At 43.0% G+C, this 20,674-nt stretch overlaps 1 protein-coding gene across 1 annotated transcript; it reads left to right on the forward strand.

The window, feature by feature from the left end:
• The first annotated feature begins 417 nt into the window (after nt 1-417).
• Nucleotides 418-1,259, forward strand: LOC124659262 (protein LURP-one-related 8-like). Its single transcript, XM_047197185.1, has one exon. The coding sequence runs from the start codon at nt 430-432 to the stop codon at nt 1,036-1,038; it is 609 nt and encodes a 202-aa protein (XP_047053141.1). The 5' UTR covers nt 418-429; the 3' UTR covers nt 1,039-1,259.
• Nucleotides 1,260-20,674: the final 19,415 nt, after the last annotated feature.

The following is a 20,674-nucleotide window of genomic DNA, read 5'->3' on the forward strand; positions in this document are numbered from 1 at the left end:
TTCTTTTTTATCAATGCATCGAAACGCAAGGTTTTACGTTTTCGCGAAAAAAGTTGCAACTAAACATTCGTTCCTGACATCTTGCGAGTGACTTCTGTTTTGTCTGCAGCATCTGTTATTGATTTTTCATGCTGCTCCAAACAGCAATCTTGATAAGAAACAAAGCATTACTTAATAAAGGAGGAACAGGGTCGTTAAGCAGCAGCCCATGTCACCCCTGTCCCTACCCACGCCAGAAGCAACATGCTTTTGCCTTTTAGTCTGCAAGGTGGACGGTCTCTCCAGTTCATCATAGAGCGAGACTTTGCATATAAGTACAGCCTACCGCACACTCCGTTCTTGGTACCAAGAAACCTAGCTGATTCAGCTAGCTACCTAGCAACCACCTGTTCCTTCTCAAACTTCTCTTGATCAATCAAACATACAAACATGCCGAGGGTTCATCCTAACCTGGTCCCTGCCGCGCCGGCCAGCGCCGTCGTCGACCGGGCGGAGGAGGCGCCGACGACGCTGACGGTGTGGCGCAAGTCGCTGCTGTTCGACTGCAAGGGGTTCACGGTGTACGACGCCAAGGGCAACCTGGCCTACCGCGTCGACAGCTACGCGTCCGAGAACGGCGACGAGGTCGTCCTCATGGACGCGGCCGGCCGCCCCGCCTTCACCGTCCGCCGCAAGCGGTTTAGCATCCAGGGCGAGCAGTGGCTCGTGTTCGCCGGCGAGGAGACAAGGCGGCCTGTCTACGCCATCCGGCGGAACGGGAGGGGGAAGACCATGGCGAACGTCACGGCTTGCGCCGGAGTGGCTTCGCCGTCGTACGAGGTGGAAGGGTCGTACGCGCGGCGGTGCTGCGTGGTGTACGACGGCGAGAAGCGCGCGGTGGCGGAGGTGAGGCCCAGCCCCAAGGAGGTGGTCGGCACGGACGTGTTCCGCCTGGTCGTGCAGCCCGGCGTCGGCGTATCGCTCGCCATGGCCGTCGTTGTGGCGCTCGAGCAGATGTTCGCCAGGCCGTCCCTCCTCCGGAGCTGGTCCACCGCGTAGATTAATTCGTTTGTTTTTTTGTGTTTCGATCTAGTCGAGCTACAGTAGCATTTTTTTTTGCCCCTTACACTTGGGGTTGGGTTGAGGTTAGGAATTGTGACGACGAAAATCGATGGATGGGTCGATCGATGTGTGTGTGGCATGAGAGCAGGCTGGCTCTGCTCCGTGATGCCCCCGATTCGCGTCGCATGTACTAGCCATGGCCAACTGAGGTTCTTTGATGCAAGTCCCTACCCTACTCCTAGCGCGTGTATGTGTAGTGTGTAGTGTTGATTCGAAATCAGCAAACCTTGAACTTACATCAAAAAAAAAAAAACAAACCTTGAATTTTGTAAGGATGGATGGTATTGTAAATACCCAGAAAAAAAGGAATGATACTAGACAATTCTTTTGTATACGGTTCTTAGCTTCTCAACTTGCAGATAACATATGTACATCGGGATCTTGTTGCATAAATTCGCACGAAGTTTCTTTCTTTTTTCTCTTTTCCTTTTTGAGAATCATTCGTACGTCGTGTGGCTTGCGGGTGTTTTTGCCATCTTTGCAAATAGATCCACCAGATCACCAAAGATATACACAAAAAGACATCGTTTTCCGTCTTTTCCTCCTTTGTTTCCGAGTTTTTGGTATCTTTGCAAACCGATTGACCAGATTACCAGAACAATCCAGGTAGACACATCGTTTCTCGTCTTCCCCTCTACATCCTGTGCTAGATGGAAACATGGAATCATATTTGTGGAAACATTTTTGTTATGAACAAGAAAAACAATTTAATCTACAAAATAACATTTACTATGAATAACACCTTTGAATGCGTTGATATTATTATGTGTGTTTTGTCATGTGCGCTTAGCAACGATCTTCTTTTTTATTTTAAGTGTAACTAGCTTTGCTGGTGGGGCATTGGTGGCTACATTTCGGTAGAGATAATATTCTCTTGTTATAATTTTGCACATTTACCATCGTCTTGTGTAGTTTAACTTCGGTGTTCCAATCCACGAACAAAAAGTCACTATCAAATATTTCTTAGTATAATCAAGCAGAAAAAGTGGGGGTTCCGGGTGCGAGGATATAGTAAATAATTAATATTATAATAATAAGGAGATAAATATTATAATAAATCATTGAGGTGCCGTTGATAATCAAATCTTGCTTTTAAGACAAAATAATTGTTTTGTTATACTCTAAATATTAATTAACCATTTTGAGAATATTTGAATATTTGATATATCTCAAGCGAGAACATTTTATATTTTAGCTGCCACATGGACTAATATGTTTTACATTGAACCATAGTTTTGAACTTTAATTAAATGTCCATCCCGAAACATTGTGGACCCACCAACGAAACTTAAGATGTATATTGTAGTTTCTTTGTTGAACACTGTAATTGGGTGGTTTAATTGTCTTCGGCCTAAATAGTTGGACTCCCTATTTCATATGTAACATTTGTATATGTGAATGTTCCTAACTAAATCTAATGTATTTATAGAAGGTGGCGTATCCAAGTTGTATAGTCTAGATTGTATGTATACCTTATGCCACATGTCGAGGAGGACATTATAGATTATTGATTGAAGATTCAAATCATCTAGTTTTTTTTGTGCTCCCACGAAAAATGTCACGCTTCGTCATCTACCTGAACTATCAAGGTCAAGGTCAAGAGACGAAGGATCATAGAGGCCCATTTGGTAATATGAGTAGAGGCCTAGAAGAAGCCCATCACCGCAGCCATGGAGTAAAAGTTAAGAGGTCGTGCATGCCACCTGAACAAGAGATTGATTGATTGTAAACTAAATTCAGCTTGCTAGAAACTTGCCATTCCTTTTCCATATGGCTTTAGTTGTTGATGATCCCACTCTTCAAATGTGATGTTGTGAAATTTTATATCAAAATTACCAAATTATGGAGTGCATTGAGTGAGTGATTCAATGGGAAAAAAATCATTCAAGCCTGGAACCAATCCTCCATGTGTTACACTCAGAAAGTTCGGGTATGGTACTACACGCTCTAATAAGAGTTATGTAATGGTTTGTAGCGTTATCTATGCTACGATTGGGCCATCTCTAGTCGACCACTTATAATTTACCCCCCCCCCCCCCCTATACTGCTCCTTATCCTTTAACTCCTTATATTTGGTCTTCTAAAGTAAACGGGTTTCTACCTGAACCCCTATAATTAACTTCCTAATTTTTATTTCCAAACCAAAATATTCAAAGCCAAACACATGGAATACGGTCAATTAAGTAAAATATCATGATTATGAAAGAATAAAATATAAGTTTACAAACTAAATTAGTCAAGGCCAAACATATGTTAGGTTCAAATGAAGTGAATAGCATGAATAGTTCAAATGAAAGTAAAATCACAATTATGAAGAGATGTCGAGTAGCTAGTGATGCTCAACAAGATCATCTAGCAGATGAGTGTGTATCTCTCGTTTTGTGATGCTTCGACATGTTGTTAGTAATATTTGTATCGTGTTTGCATCATGTTCTCGTTTAATAGGATTCCCATTGGAGATGTACCGATAGTTCTCAATGATCATGTTATGCAAGATGATGCAACATGTCATTATTTTTCATAGGACCTTTGGTTTCCAATACTTAGCAAGCCAATGAACAATGACAAAGTGCTTCTGAAGTACGCCGAAATCTCTCTCCACATCCTGACTTATCGACTATAAACAACTCTGAAGTGAGATTCCTTCTGAATAATTAGAACGCCGGATTGTCTTCGCAAATGTAGCCCATGCAAGATAGATGACATCTGCAAGGTAGTAACTCATCGTTTAATGATGGCCATTGACTTCATAGTTGCAAGGAGGAGCATCTCCGAAAACAAGCTTTACGAATAGTGGTGATCTTGATAGAACATTCAGGCCATTATAAGAGTCAGGCAATCCAAAGAATGAATGGCAATCCATAGATCCTTCGATGAAACAGCCTCAAGAATGATTGTTGGATCTTTGTAGTGACCTTTGTACTGAATTATTTTTCATCCTGATGGAGGGCAGTTCTTCCATGTCAAGTGCATGTCAAGTGCATGTATTCTATTGATGCAGGCATTCCATGCCATCCACGTTCTACACTCTCATCCAACAGTCTCTCGGTGTCTTCATCATTGGTTATAGTCGAGTACTCTGCCCAAAGATCTCCATCTTGTCCTATGTGTGTATCTTTGAACTGCCTCCAAGATTGTATCGTCCTCAATGCGGACATAGTCATCAACAGTGTCGGTCAAACACCTGTAGGGAAGCACTCGATTTTTTTGACACACTTCATCAATGGGATCGCACTGATATCCCCGATGCTCTCCTCCTCGGCTTAAACCAATCATCATGATCCCCCGTGATTTTTGGAATACTAAGGACGAGACTCTTGGGCATCCGAAATTGCTTGCAAAAATACTTTTTCGGATAAGTGGCATCGGGGTTGAAGTAATCTCTCATAAGCTCGGCATGCCCCCGTTCTATCTCGGTTAATGTACAAACGGCCGAAATGGGAACCTAGTCACTGCCATGGCCATTTCAACCTCCTCATCGTCTTCTTCCTCCTCTGTCGATGAAGATTCGTCGAAGATCATCTCCCCCAACCTCTTCATCCATACTATAGAATTGACTAGGTTGAATTTGATTGACAAAAAGTAAAACAAAATGAAAATAGCACAAACAAAACTCACCTAACCAATTGTCGAACACTTGGAGGGCGGAGGAGGTGAGGCCATCGACCAATGGTGTTGAGGTATTGTTGAAGCTGCAAGACGGCCAGCGGGGTTGCTGGACGGCTAGCAGTCGACTGGAGGGGCTCGGATGACGAAGATTCGTGTCCAATGTTAGTCGGCGGTCACACACAATGTTCGTTGCGGTCGAAGAAGGTCGGTTGGGGTTTCATCGGCCTCCCCCGATACCGTCATTTCCTAGCTCTGATGCGGCTGTTCTACAACAAATCCACTCTGGCTTTTCTGACAAATCGGGCTTGGAGATGCTCCATTTTGGAAGAGAAAAAACGCGATGACAGAGCAGCGGCTCGATTTTCTGACAAAGTGGGGCAGGAGGGCGGCGGAGGTTGCGGGGTGTAGGCAGAGGGTATTAGTGGAAGTTGGAGGTGTCACCGGTGGCAAGGTGTCATGGGCAAGGGAGAGCATCGACACGGGTGGAGAGGCCAAGGTTTTCTCTGAAGTATATTTAGGAATCGGCCGACTTCGACAAGTTAATTTTTTGATGTCCCAAATGGTTTGAGGGATCGACTATAGATGCCTTTAGCCTATCAACGAAACCCCATAGCTAATTCCTTAATCTCCTGCACTCACCATGTTCTGCATGCATACGTACGCTGGCTTCCCAGCATACACTGCGGCCCCTAATGAGACATATCGAACGACTGGTTTATCTCGAAAAAAAACTAACGACTTGTTAAACTATACTCCAAACACGCACGGGTGCGCCGATGGTCTTCTAAAAGATAGTCTGGCTAGTTTTGACACTGAGGCGACCAATCAGCAGCGTACAGATGCCCCTGGACTAGCCACAAGCTCCACCTTTCATCAGCAGCGATGGCGGCAATGATCGGCGACACCTCGAATGCTACCAAAAGAAGAATTGTCCGCAGCTAGCTAGCCACTAGCTCAGCTATCCTCATTCAGTCATTCACCGTAGCTCACTGATCGCGACTAGCAGCCGAATTAATCCCTGGAGTTAACATCAGCAGCATGCTTTTGTTAATCTGAAGCTGCTTCCGTTGATTAACGGATAACAGTCGCCTTGTCGTGAGCGTTTACGCCGATGGAATGTTGTCACTGTGTGGAATAGATTTTTGCCGACCCATACACAGTATGACTCGATCGCACTAGGACCAGTACACCCAAAGCTTGGCCTCCTGCCGCGTGTAAAAATCGGGCCCTCGCTGCGTTCGTAGTGCTGTACATGGATATTAATGAAGAAGTGTGCGTCCAAATCAGACTGGTAACTGCTCCACGTTCCTGCGTAATCGCATTTATCCTTCACAAATTAGAAAACTATTCAGTGTTGATGTTTGTCTGGACGTGCTGATCTTGCCCTAATTAAAAGAAAAATATGTACTGAAAGACAAATCCTAAACTCCCTCCATTTTGTAGTTTTTGTCATGGTTTTAGTTAAAATTTACCTAAACTCTTATATTATTTGTGGTGGTTTTAGTTTAAATTTACATAAATCAAAACAAAGGGAATGATACTTCCTCTGTCTATAAAAGGATGCATGTCTTGGTTTTATCTTTTTTCGAGAATACGACAAAATGGACCATACTTTTTATAAAAGGCAGAGGTTTCAGTACAATAACAGCACCACTCGATGCAAGCAACTCGCGTAAACGAACTCCACACCGGCTAGTACGAAGACAACCAAAACAACACAAAAGAGCTTCCCTCGAACGGCGCTGGGCACCTCCGAAGAACAACAACTCAAAATGATCCTTATTGTCAACGCACCATTAAAAGGAGATCAATGGTGGGGACTTGGTCGATCCTGAGGAGGCATCGTCTTGGACATGCCATCCATGGCATGCATAGTGTCCTTGAAGATCCGCCTTGAACAATGGTGAGCACCAGATGAAAGCAAAAGACTCTGCGCCGTGTCTTCAAGCACAATGCTCCCAATAGAGATATGACGTTGAAGACGTCGCCATCAAGCCGTTCCACTCCGGAGGCAACCACCAGCTCTGAGAATGTTAGGGAGATGCCGACACTCCTCGGCAGCGCCTCCAAGGAGGGAAACGACACCCGATGGCGCCATCACCGTCGGCACGACTCGACCCAGGCAAGACTTTCATTTGTATCGTCGCACATCTCGCATAGCCCCGTAAATGTGGCATGTCGTCCATGAAGCCTCGCATCGCCGCCGCTGCAGCGCCTTGTCGATGTAGTTGCAAAGCCGTAGTACTCCGACTCCCTACATGGCAGGGAGCCACGGTCCATCAGCCTCCTCCAACCCGAACAAGGAACATCCACCGACCACCTCAAGGAAGAGCCAGGACCCTCCGCAACAACGTTACCCACTGTGCACGACCACCACGCGACGCAAGGGTCCAAACACGAAAGCCCAGATCCATGTTGTGGTAGCCCATATCGAGCCTGCCCCTCACCTCCTTCTCCACGCCGGCAGCCACCAGGAAAGCGTCGTCGTACGCTTGCAACGTAGGGATGGACGACCATTGCTCGCCAAGACCCTTCCTGGACGAGCCTCGCCGCCGCTGCCTCGTCGACTTGGGCCCTTCACACCGTGTCCTGATCTCCTTGCCGATGTGCCACCCTCGCTGCCACCCTCCTCTTCTCCCCGCTGAGCTCCGCGGCCTCACCATTGTCCAGCAGACGGCACGAAGGTCGCGCCGCCGGACCTGTAGTCCGCGACCGCCCGCATTCATGTGAAGGAGAGCCTAAAGAGCGCGGCGTCCCTCCCCCCCAGCCTTCGGTCGGTGGCACTGGCAGACGGAGAAAGTAGATCAGGGTACCACTTTTTTAGGGTTTGGGAGCCCCCAAAGCCGCCTCACGCGAGGCGACCCGGGAGGGGAAGTGCGGCTTCACAAACATGGTCTCGACGGTCTTAGATTTATCTTGATGTGGATGTCTGTAGGCACTATCTAGTGTATAGCTACATCTAAATTTATATAAATCTAAAAAAAAATTATGGACGGAGGGAGTAGTAGATTTTTTAGTGTAACTAATTTTCTGTTAAATAAGAATTAACTTATTTCTCAGTCAAGTGATGTCATTGAATATCAATTGCAATCCATGTTACAGCTCACGCTAGCACATATCACAAAGCAAATCCAGCTATTCGAGACATTTTTCTATTGCAATCTCACTTGTAATTAAATAAATCTCAGTTGCAACTAAACTTACAACTCATAATTCATAAATGCACAATCACGATGAAAATCTTTCAGTATTTAGTCTCCTGACTATGACTATTGGTGGACTATACAAGAATCGAATCAGCAATTTTTCTGCTAGAAGCTACGAGTCGCTCCAGTCCGTCTTAAAAAAAATACCCTTAAGACAACCTATCCGTTTCAATTTGAAGAAGATGACAAGAATGAGTCAGTTCTTTGTTGAAAAAAAAAAGAGTCAGGCCTCAACTTAACCTATAGCGCTCAATTAAGTGAAGTTTTGATTTCCCATATGGAGAAAAAGCTACCTTCAATCCATAGTGCCATCTTTCGCTTAAAATGATATTAATTATGCTATTTTTCAAGATTGAGATCATCTTTTTTTCGATAAAGGAAATATATTAATATCAAAATATACCAATTACACTCAGCCTCTGCAACAACACCCCACCCTATGGCAGTACGGTTGCACACAACCAAAAAAAAGTAAAGAAAAAACAAAGAAAAATAAAAGTCCCGCTACAGCATTCCAGACCTAGCAACAACAATACAACCACCATCGTGACAACACCTGAAATACAGACTCTCCAAAAACGACGCCTCCAAGAAGGGAACAGTGCACCAGCGCCGTTGTCGCCCAACCAAAGGTGTTAGGTTTTCACCCTGAAGATAGTCCACACTCTCAAAACAATGCCTCCAACAAGGTTATTGCTAGGCACAACCAGTTATGGCCAGACCTTGGGTTTTCACCCTGAGAGGTAAACTCTGAACTTCACTTGTGCTGCCACCCCCACTTGCATACCACTGTTGCGGAGTCCGGAACGCAAAGCAAATCCCTCGGTATAACGGGGACGTGAACCTCCTTTAGTCAGTCCACCAATCCGGTCTTCATGATATTCCTTCTTCTGACTTCATCATGAACCAAAAAGTTACCTGGTGTCAACACGGAATAGAGCTTCGCGTCGCTCCCTCTGGAACCAAACGGTTGGAATAAAAACATGGGTGCGCGCGACCGAATACCACTGATGACCCACAAGTATAGGGGGTGTATCGTAGTACTTTCGATAAATAAGAGTCTCGAACCCAACGAGGAGCAGAAGGTGTTGACAAGCAGTTTCGATGAAGGATTCACTGTAAATGCTCACAGACAAGTATTCGGGGGTTTTGATGTAACAGATGAATAAAGTACAAGTAAGTAAAATGCGAGAGAAATAATTGCAGCGAGTGGCCCAATCCTTTTTAGCTCAAAGGACAAGCCGGTTTGTTTACTTATAATGACCAAGCGTTCTCGAGGACACACGAGATTTTAGTCTAGTGCTTTCGCTACATGCAGCTGATTAATCTTCATTGTTTTGATAAGTGTTGTGTGGGTGAACCTATGCTAATGTACCGCCCTTCCTAGGACTAATACATACTTGTGATTATACCCCTTGCAAGCATCCGCAACTACAAGAAAGTAATTAAGATAAATCTAACCACAGCCTTAAACTGCGAGATCCTGCGATCCCTCCTCGCATCGATATACCAACGGGGGCTTAGGTTTCGTCACTCCGGCAACCCCGCAATTGGCAATCGAGTACAAGATGCATTCCCCTAGGCCCATAAATGGTGAAGTATCGTGTAGTCGACGTTCACACGACACCACTAGAAGAATGACACCACAACTTAAATATCATAACATTGAATATTACTCAACCATAATTCACTACTAACATTTAGACTTCACCCATGTCCTCAAGAACTAAACAAACTACTCACGAGACATCATATAGAACATGATCAGAGGTGATATGATGATGAATAACAATCTGAACATAAACCTTGGTTCAATGGTTTCACTCAATAGCATCAATAACAAGTAGAAATCAATACCGGGAGAGTTTCCCCTATTAAACAATCAAGATCAAACCCAAATTGCTACAGCGGTGACGAGGTGCTGCGGTGGAGATGGCGGTGATGATGATGAAGATGATGGTGATGGTGATGGAGATGATGTCCAGCTCGATGGCGGTGGCGATGGCGTCGATTTCCCCTCCGGGAGGGAATTTCCCCGGCGGATTCCTGCCCGCCGGAGAGCTCTTTTCTCTCCGGTGTTCTCCGCCCCGCGAGAGGCGGCCGTGGCTCTTCGCGACCTACCCTCCGGAGCTTAGGTTTTCGGGACGAAGGGTTTCGCGAAGAAAAGGAGGCGAAAGGGGTTGTGGGGCCCCCACACCACAAGGTGGCACGGCCGAGCCATGGGCCGCGCCGGCCCGTGGTCCGGCCCCACCTTGGGTCTTCTCGGCTCCCCCTTCCGGCCTTCTCCGTCATCCGGAAAAATAGGATTTTTGGTGAAATTTCCTTCCACAGTTGATCTTCCGAAATATTGCATCCCGACGGTGCTTTTTCCAGCAGTAATCCCGGCTCCGGTGCGCGATCTCCAAATAATCATGAAACATGCAAAATAGATGAAATAACATAAGTATTGTGTCCCAATATGAAATATATCAATGAATAACAGCAAATTATGATATAAAATAGTGATGCAAATTGGACGTATCAACTCCCCCCAAGCTTAGACTTCGCTTGTCCCCAAGCGAAACTGAACTCGGTGAACAGGACCACATGTTTATGGAGTGAAGAGTCGATAAATAAAATACGGACAAGAAGCATCATATTCATTCACACAAGACATTATAGTAAACAACTTCCTCATATAACTCAACTTGAAACAAGTATAAGGTAATCACAAATAAAGGTGCATAAGAAATCATAATTGGTGATGGAAAACTTTGTTCTTGGTCAGAGAACAGTTAACAGATTATACTTATCTATTGAGCAGCGCTCTCATATTAAAACTTATGGTAAACTCGCATACTCAATCATATTAATCATTGATGACTTTCAAAGCTATATTCATTCAGGTAAAACTTGTACTAAACAAGGAAGAGTAAAGACATGATGAAGCAAATCACAATATAATAGTTTGATCACAACAACTCAAATGCTTGCTTGAGATGGAGGGAAATAGGTTTACTGACTCAACATAAAATAAAAGACAGGCCCTTCGCAGAGGGAAACAGGGATTAAATCATGTGCTAGAGCTTTTTCAGTTTTGAAATCATATAAAGAGAATAAAAGTAAAGTTTTGAGAGGTGTTTGTCGTTGTCAACGATCGGTAGCGGGTACTCTAACCCCCTTGCCAAACGAGACCTCCAAAGAGCGGCTCCCATGAAGGACGTTATCTCTACCAGCAAGGTAGATCATCCCTCTTCTCTTTTGTTTACACATGTACTTTAGTTTATTTAAGGATGACACTCCCCCAACCTTTGCTTACACAAGCCATGGCTAACCGAATCCTCGGGTGCCTTCCAACAATCTCATACCATGGAGGAGTGTCTATTGCAAAATTAAGTTGCTTACTGATGAATCGGGGCAAAACATGTGAAGAGAATTATTAATGAAAGTTGATTAATTGGGGCCGGGAACCCCGTTGCCGGCTCTTATTGCAAAATTATAGGATAAGTGGATGAAGCCACTAGTCCATTAGTGGAGGCTGCCTAACAAGACTCGAAAGATAAAACACCACATACTTCCTCATGAGCTATAAAACATTGACACAAATAAGAAGTAATAAATTTTGAATTGTTTAAAGGTAGCACATGAAGTATTTACTTGGAATGGCGAGAAAATACCATGCGGTAGGTAGATATGGTGGACACAAATAACATAGGTTTGGGCTAAGGTTTGGATGCACGAGAAGTATTCCCTCTCGGTACGAGTCTTTGGCTAGCAAGGTTAATTAGCAAGCATAAGAGTTGAGGGAAACAAACAAATATACATGTGATAGAAACAATCATGCATCTTACTTGTAAGCACAAACAGTTTTAACTTCAGAATACTAAGCTAAGAGCTGATAAGAAAGATAATAACATCTTCTACATGTATTTTCTCTATTCTTCTTGAACTCAAAGTGTTGTTACTATTGACCATTGCTAAGTTTGCCAAAACCAAATAGATTTACTCAATGCTCCCAAAGTGGTACCGATACTAAAATCAAGATCAATTATATAGTAGAAATTGCAAACTAAAATAAGGTGTGCAATATGTAAATGATAAGACTTCTCATTAATATTTCATAACGATAACTCACACCAAGGGATACATAGACAAACTAAAGGAGAGATACTTCCATCTTATACGATAACTTCCCTACTCATGATATGACACTACTTGATAGTAAAAAGTAAAAGGTAGTGATGATGTGATACCGCGGCACTCCCCCAAGCTTGGAACAAACCAAGGGGATGCCAATACCGATGACGAGTTACTCCTTTGGCGATGGTGGTGATGAATTCTTGTCCTCGGAATTCCAAGATAGAGGCTCTCCATCAACAAATGACATCTTGGTCTCGGGAATCCTGAAACTAGCAGCACGGCTTATGTGTTTAAACCTGTTTTCATACTCACAGTTCTGATTATGAACGTCATAGAGCTGAGCTTGGAGTTTGTTGGTGGTGTCGTGAAGTGAGAGGATGTCGCCTGATGTCTACGGGAGCTTCTATTCTTGTAGACAGTGTTGGGCCTCCAAGAGCAGAGGTTTGTAGAACAGCAGCAAGTTTCCCTTAAGTGGATCACCCAAGGTTTATCGAACTCTGGGAGGAAGAGGTCAAAGATATCCCTCTCATGCAACCCTGCAACCACAAAGCAAGAAGTCTCTTGTGTCCCCAACACACCTAATAGGTGCACTAGTTCGGCGAAGAGATAGTGAAATACGGGTGGTATGAATAAGTAGTAGCAACGGCACCGGAAAAGTGCTTTGCCCGGGACGATGAACAAGCAGTAGTAACGCAGCAGGTAGTAACGCAGTAAAACGAGTAAACAAGCGGCGATAGCGATATTTAGGAACAAGGCCTAGGGATTAGACTTTCACTAGTGGACACTCTCAACATTGATCACATAACAGAACGGATAAATGCATACTCTACACTCTTGTTGGATGATGAACACATTGCATAGGATTACACGAACCCTCAATGCCGGAGTTAACAAGCTCCACAATAATGCTCATATTTTAGTAACCTTTAGTGTAAGATAGATCAAAAGACTAAACCAAGTACTAGCATAGCATGCACACTTGTCACCTTCATGCATATGTAGGAGGAATAGATCACATTAATATTATCATAGCAATAGTTAACTTTGCAATCTACAAGAGATCATGATCATAGCATAAACCAAGTACTAACACGGTGCACACACTTGTCACCTTTGCACACGTGCGGGAGGAATAAAACTACTTTAATAACATTGCTAGAGTAGCACATAGATAAATTGTGATACAAACACATTGCAATCATAAAGAGATATAAATAAGCACCTCACTATGCCATTCAACGAGTGAATAAGTATTACGTGAAATATAGCCTAAGAGACCCACACGGTGCACACACTTGTCACCTTTACACACGTGGGACAAGGAGTCTCCGGAGATCACATAAGTAAAACTCACTTGACTAGCATAACGACATCTAGATTACAAGCATTATCATATGAATCTCAATCATGTAAGGCAGCTCATGAGATTATTGTATTGAAGCACATAGGAGAGAGATGAACCACATAGCTACCGGTACAGCCCCGAGCCTCGATGGAGAACTACTCCCTCCTCATGGGAGCAGCAGCGGTGATGAAGATGGCGGTGGAGATGGCAGCGGTGTCGATGGAGAAGCCTTCCGGGGGCACTTCCCCGCTCCGGCAGGGTGCCGGAACAGAGACTCCTGTCCCCCAGATCTTGGCTTCGCGATGGCGGCGGCTCTGGAAGGTTTTCCGTATCGTGGTTTTTCGTTTAGAGTTTCGGTGTTTTTAGGTCGAAAGGAATTTTATAGGCGAAGAGGCGGCGCAGGGGGGCACCTGGGGGCGCCACACCACAGGCCGGCGCGGGCCCAGGCCAGGCCGCGCCGCCCTATGGTGTGGTGGCCCTCCGGCCCCTCTCCGACTCTTCTTCGGTGTTATGGACGCTTCCGGGAAAAATAGGAGGTTTGTTCTTCGTTTCGTCGAATTCTGAGAATATTGCCCGAACAGCCTTTCTCGGAACCAAAAACAGCAGAAAACGAGAACGGCACTGTGGCATCTTGTTAATAGGTTAGTTCCGGAAAACGCATAAAAACATCATAAAGTGTAAGCAAAACATGTAAGTATTGTCATAAAACAAGCATGGAACAACAGAAATTATGGATACGTTGGAGACGTATCAAGCATCCCCAAGCTTAGTCCTGCTCGTCCCGAGCAGGTAAACGATAAAAAGAATAATTTTTGTAGTGACATGCTACTTACATAACCTTGATCATACTATTACAAAGCATATGAAATGAATGAAGTGACTCAAGGCAATGATCTATAGTTGCTAACAAGTAGATAACATATAGCAAAACTTTTCATGAAGAGTACTTTCAAGACAAGTATCAAAATTCTTGCACAAGAGTTAACTCATAAAGCAATAAGTTCAAAGTAAAGGCATCGAAACAACACAAAGGAAGATATAAGTTTCAGCGGTTGCTTTCAACTTGTAACATGCATATCTCATGGATAATTTTCAACACAAAGTAATATGATGAATGCAAATAAGCAAGTATGTAAGAATCAATGCACAGTTGACACAAGTGTTTGCTTCTAAGATGGAAGGAAGTAGGTAAACTGACTCAACATAAAATAAAAGAATGGCCCTTCGCAGAGGGAAGCATTGATTGCTATATTTGTGCTAGAGCTTTGATTTTGAAAACATATAGAGAGCATAAAAAGTAAAATTTTGAGAGATGTTTGTTGTTGTCAACGAATGGTAGTGGGCACTCTAACCCCCTTGCTAGACAAACCTTCAAAGAGCGGCTCCCATGAATTATTTTTATTTTTGGGTGGCACTCCTTCCAACCTTTCTTTCACAAACCATGGCTAACCGAATCCTCGGGTGCCCGCCAACAATCTCATACCATGAAGGAGTGCCTTTTTAGTTTAGTTTTATTATGATGATGACACTCCCCCCAACCTTTGCTTACACAAGCCATGGCTAACCGAATCCTTCGGGTGCCGTCCAACAATCACATACCATGGAGGAGTGTCTATTTTTGTTAATTAATTCGGGACTGGGAATCCCATTGCCAGCTCTTTTTGCAAAATTATTGGATAAGCGGATGTGCCACTAGTCCATATGAAAGTTGCCCAACAAGATTGAAAGATAAACACCACATACTTCCTCATGAGCTATAAAACATTAACACAAATCAGAGGTAATAAATTTTGAATTGTTTAAAGGTAGCACTCAAGCAATTTACTTTGGAATGGCAGGAAATACCACATAGTAGGTAGGTATGGTGGACACAAATGGCATAGTGGTTGGCTCAAGTATTTTGGATGCATGAGAAGTATTCCCTCTCGATACAAGGCTTAGGCTAGCAAGGCTATTTGAAGCAAACACAAGTATGAACCGGTACAGCAAAACTTACATAAGAACATATTGCAAGCATTATAATACTCTACACTGTCTTCCTTGTTGCTCAAGCACTTTTACCAGAAAATATCTAAACCTTAAGAGAGATCAATTATGCAAACCAATTTCAACAAGCTCTACAGTAGTTCTCCACTAATAGGCTTAGACTACATGAAAAAACTTAATCATGATCTACTTGAGAGCTCAAAACAATTGCCAAGTGTCAAATTATCCAAGACATGATGAGGCATTTTCTGTTTCCAACCAAATATAAATAAGTGCAATAGCTTCCAAATTTTATCATTGAACATTAAAAGTAAAATGAAGAACACGAGTGTTCATATGAAAAAGCGGAGTGTGTCTCTCTCCCAAACAAGGAATGCTAGGATCCGAATTTATTCAAACATAAACAAAACGAAAATAAACACACAGACGCCCACATAAGATGTGACCGAATAAAAATATAGTTTCAGGGGAGGAAACCTGATAAGTTGATGAAGAAGGGGATGCCTTGGGCATCCCCAAGCTTAGACGCTTGAGTCTTCTTGAAATATGCAGGGATGAACCACGGGGGCATCCCCAAGCTTAGACTTTTCACTCTTCTCGATCATATATCATCCTCCTCTCTTGACCCTTGAAAACTTCCTTCACACCAAACTTCTCATAAACTTCATTAGAGGGGTTAGTACTCAAAAAATTTGAATCCACCTTGGTCCTGTAGTGGCACATTGCAAGAACTCAATAAAACATTAGCTACAGCTCTCCACGTCTAGAAAACTTCGCTTAAAGTCCACAAGAGACAATGCAAAAAACAGAGACAGAATCTGCCAAAACAGAACAGCCAGTAAAGACGAATTTTAATAAAATACTTCCGTTGCTCAAATCAGAAAACTCAAAACTAATGAAAGTTGCGTACATATCTGAGGAACACGCACGTAAATTGGCTTAATTTTCTGAGTTACCTACAGAGAGAACAGCCCAGATTCGTGACAGATAGAAATTTGTTTCTGTGCAGAAATCCAAATCTAGTATCAACCTTCGATTAGAGGCTTCACTTGGCACAACAAAACACAAAACTAAGATAAGGAGAGGTTGCTATAGTAGTAAACAACTTCCAAGACACAAATATAAAACAAAGTACTGTAGCAAAATAACACATGGGTTATCTCCCAAGAAGTTCTTTTCTTTATAGCCATTAAGATGGGCTCAGCAGTTTTAATGATGCACTCGCAAGAAATAGTATTGGAAGCAAAAGAGAGCATCAAGAGGCAAATCCAAAACACATTTAAGCCTAACATGCTTCCTATGGAAAGGAATCTTGTACACAAATAAATTCATGAAGAACAAAGTGACAAGCATACGAAGATAGCACAAGTGTAACTTCAGCAATTTCAGCATATAGAGAGGTGTATTAGTACCATGAAAATTTCTACCACCATATTTTCCTCTCTCATAATAATTTTCAGTAGCTTCATGAACAAACTCAACAATATAACTATCACATGCAGCATACTTTTCATGATTTCCAAACACATAATTTTTATCAAGTTCAAGAATAGTGGAATTAAAACTTTCAAACTTACTTTTATTAATAATATAACAAGGTAGTTGATCAATCTCAATAGATATGGGACTCATAGAATAAGTCAAGAACTCTCCAATCCCATTTTCATTAGTAGTACAATTAATATTATCAAGTAACATAGGACCATCATCTAGAGCCTTATCATAGACATTTGCCAAACAAAATTCTTTAGTACCATGCATTTCGACATCAGGCACAAACAAAGCATTATCATAAGATTTATCAAAGTAGCATGGATTATCATATATAACAGTAGCATAATTATTCTCACAAGTTTTACTCATAGGTACTATTTCAAGAGAATCCACAGGAACATAACATTCAACCTCTTCCGGTAAGCATGGAGGACAATCAAATAGTGTAAGAGATAAAGAGTTACTCTCATTAGAAGGTTGGCATGGGTAGCTAATCCATTCTTCCTCCTTTTGTTTGTCGCTCTCTTTTTCTTTTTCATCCAATGAGCTTTCAGGTTCATCAATTTCCTCCTCTTTTTCATCCAATGAGCTTTCAGGTTCATCAATTTCTTCTTCCACCGGTTCCTGCAAATTGTGAGTGCATTCTTGTGCATTAATGTGTCTCTCTTTATAATCAAGGATATAAGGATTCCTACTTTAGCATTCTATGCAAGAATTAAGGATAGTGGAGACATAATCTTTAAGGCCCTTACAAACAACACAAGTTTCATAATTCTCAACCATGAAGGATTCTATCTTGGAGGCTCCCATAAATAAGACAAATTGTTCTACCTCTTCGAACCCATAATGAATATAGCAATTCTGATTATAGTTCTTAATTAAAGATTCCTCACTAAAGCCACATTGAAATTTAAGATGTTTAGTATCCTGTTGAGAGCAACAGTTTATATCATGGCGTTCAAGCAAGATTTTAGCAATTGTATTCAATTTTTCTATCATAGCACTCATTATTTTACCAGTTCTTGATTCTCTATAACAATTGTAACATTCTATAAGCTCCAAGTAGGTTGTTGGTTCTCCCATAACAGCAGTTTTTAATTTTTTGGGTTTTCAAATTTTTATGGATTTTTGGGTATATGAGGAAAATAAAACAAGACAAAAAGTAACTAGGCAAAAGTAAACTAAGCAAAATAATACTAGACAGAAATAAACTAAGCACCAATAAACTAGACAAAAGTAAACTAAGCAAAACAAAATAAAGTAAAACAAAAAGAGATGTAGAGTGTACTCCCCAGGTGAACTTATGAGTAGAGCTATGCCTCCCCGGCAACGGCGCCAGAAAATAGCTTGATGTCTACGGGAGCTTCTATTCTTGTAGACAGTGTTGGGCCTCCAAGAGCAGAGGTTTGTAGAACAGCAGCAAGTTTCCCTTAAGTGGATCACCCAAGGTTTATCGAACTCGGGGAGGAAGAGGTCAAAGATATCCCTCTCATGCAACCACTGCAACCACAAAGCAAGAAGTCTCTTGTGTCCCCAACACACCTAATAGGTGCACTAGTTCGGCGAAGATATAGTGAAATACAGGTGGTATGAATAAGTAGTAGCAACGGCACCGGAAAAGTGCTTTGCCCGGGACGATAAACAAGCAGTAGTAACGCAGCGAGTAGTAACGCGATAAAACGGTAAACAAGCAGCGATAGCAGATATTTAGGAACAAGGCCTAGGGATTAGACTTTCACTAGTGGACACTCTCAACATTGATCACATAACGAACGGATAAATGCATACTCTACACACTTGTTGGATGATGAACACATTGCGTAGGATTACACGAACCCTCAATGCCGGAGTTAACAAGCTCCACAATAATGCTCATATTTTAGTAACCTTTAGTGTAAGATAGATCAAAAGACTAAACCAAGTACTAGCATAGCATGCACACTTGTCACCTTCATGCATATGTAGGAGGAATAGATCACATTAATATTATCATAGCAATAGTTAACTTCGCAATCTACAAGAGATCATGATCATAGCATAAACCAAGTACTAACACGGTGCACACACTTGTCACCTTTGCACACGTGCGGGAGGAATAAAACTACTTTAATAACATTGCTAGAGTAGCACATAGATAAATTGTGATACAAACACATTGCAATCATAAAGAGATATGAATAAGCACCTCACTATGCCATTCAACGAGTGAATAAGTATTCGTGAAATATAGCCTAAGAGACCCACACGGTGCACACACTCGTCACCTTTACACACGTGGGACAAGGAGTCTCCGGAGATCACATAAGTAAAACTCACTTGACTAGCATAACGACATCTAGATTACAAGCATTATCATATGAATCTCAATCATGTAAGGCAGCTCATGAGATTATTGTATTGAAGCACATAGGAGAGAGATGAACCACATAGCTACCGGTACAGCCCCGAGCCTCGATGGAGAACTACTCCCTCCTCATGGGAGCAGCAGCGGTGATGAAGATGGCGGTGGAGATGGCAGCGGTGTCGATGGAGAAGCCTTCCGGGGGCACTTCCCCGCTCCGGCAGGGTGCCGGAACAGAGACTCCTGTCCCCCAGATCTTGGCTTCGCGATGGCGGCGGCTCTGGAAGGTTTTCTGTACCGTGGTTTTTCGTCTAGAGTTTCGGTGTTTTTAGGTCGAAAGGGATTTTATAGGCGAAGAGGCGGCGCAGGGGGGGACCTGGGGGCGCCACACCACAGGCCGGCGCGGGCCCAGGCCAGGCCACGCCGCCCTATGGTGTGGTGGCCCTCTGGCCCCTCTCCGACTCTTCTTCGGTGTTCTGGACGCTTCCGGGAAAAATAGGAGGTTTGGTCTTCGTTTCGTCGAATTCCGAGAATATTGCCCGAACAGCCTTTTCGGAACCAAAAACAGCAGAAAACGAGAACCGGCACTCGTGGCATCTTGTTAATAGGTTAGTTCCGGAAAACGCATAAAAACATCATAAAGTGTAAGCAAAACATGAAGTATTGTCATAAAACAAGCATGGAACAACAGAAATTATGGATACGTTGGAGACGTATCATCGCCCCATAGCTTTGCAGTTTCCTTCTCGTGTTCAGCAATGAGTTCAGACACAATCTTGTGGAAGATATCCACTTCACGCTCGGCCATTTTCTTGTAATTGAAGACCTCTTGTTCTAGCTTTTCCATCCTATCTTCCAAGCTTCCTTCTCCTTTGGGACCCTGAACATCTTTGATCTGCAGTTTTCCCTCGACGAGCATCAACTCCTTTGGGTGCATCCTCAGCTCCTCCATGTACAAGTTGCCAACATCCTTGCAGGAGCTATCCTTCGGAGTTCCCGACGAAGACATGATGGCTCTAGATCCAAAACAAATCCTGGCAGAAACAGCTCGAAACAAAACACGTCGAGAAAACGATATACGGACCTCCAGGGGTCCGGGGGATTATATAATAAAAAATTTCAGAACAAACGGAAAGTACCAGGTCGAACCAGGCTGGGGCCCGCGCCGGCCTATGGGGGCACGCCCTCGTGCGTCTCCTCCACTCCGTTTCGATCTCGTAATTTTTCATATTTTCCAAAAACAACAAAAATATTGTTCGGAAAGTAAATTGCGAACTTTTCATTACCAGATCTTGTTACCTATTCAAAGTCGAGTTCGGCGGATCTGTCAATTTGTCATTTGATGAAAGCCTCCGGTGTTTCCACTTGAATAATATCAACATCAACATTATAAGAATCACCCGAGATATAATGTTTGAGTCTTTGTCCATTCACCACTTGCGTAGCATTGCCTTGGAGAGAGCTAATTTTAAT

Source organism: Lolium rigidum, chromosome 6, assembly GCF_022539505.1.
Source record: "Lolium rigidum isolate FL_2022 chromosome 6, APGP_CSIRO_Lrig_0.1, whole genome shotgun sequence".
Taxonomy (NCBI): domain Eukaryota; kingdom Viridiplantae; phylum Streptophyta; class Magnoliopsida; order Poales; family Poaceae; genus Lolium; species Lolium rigidum.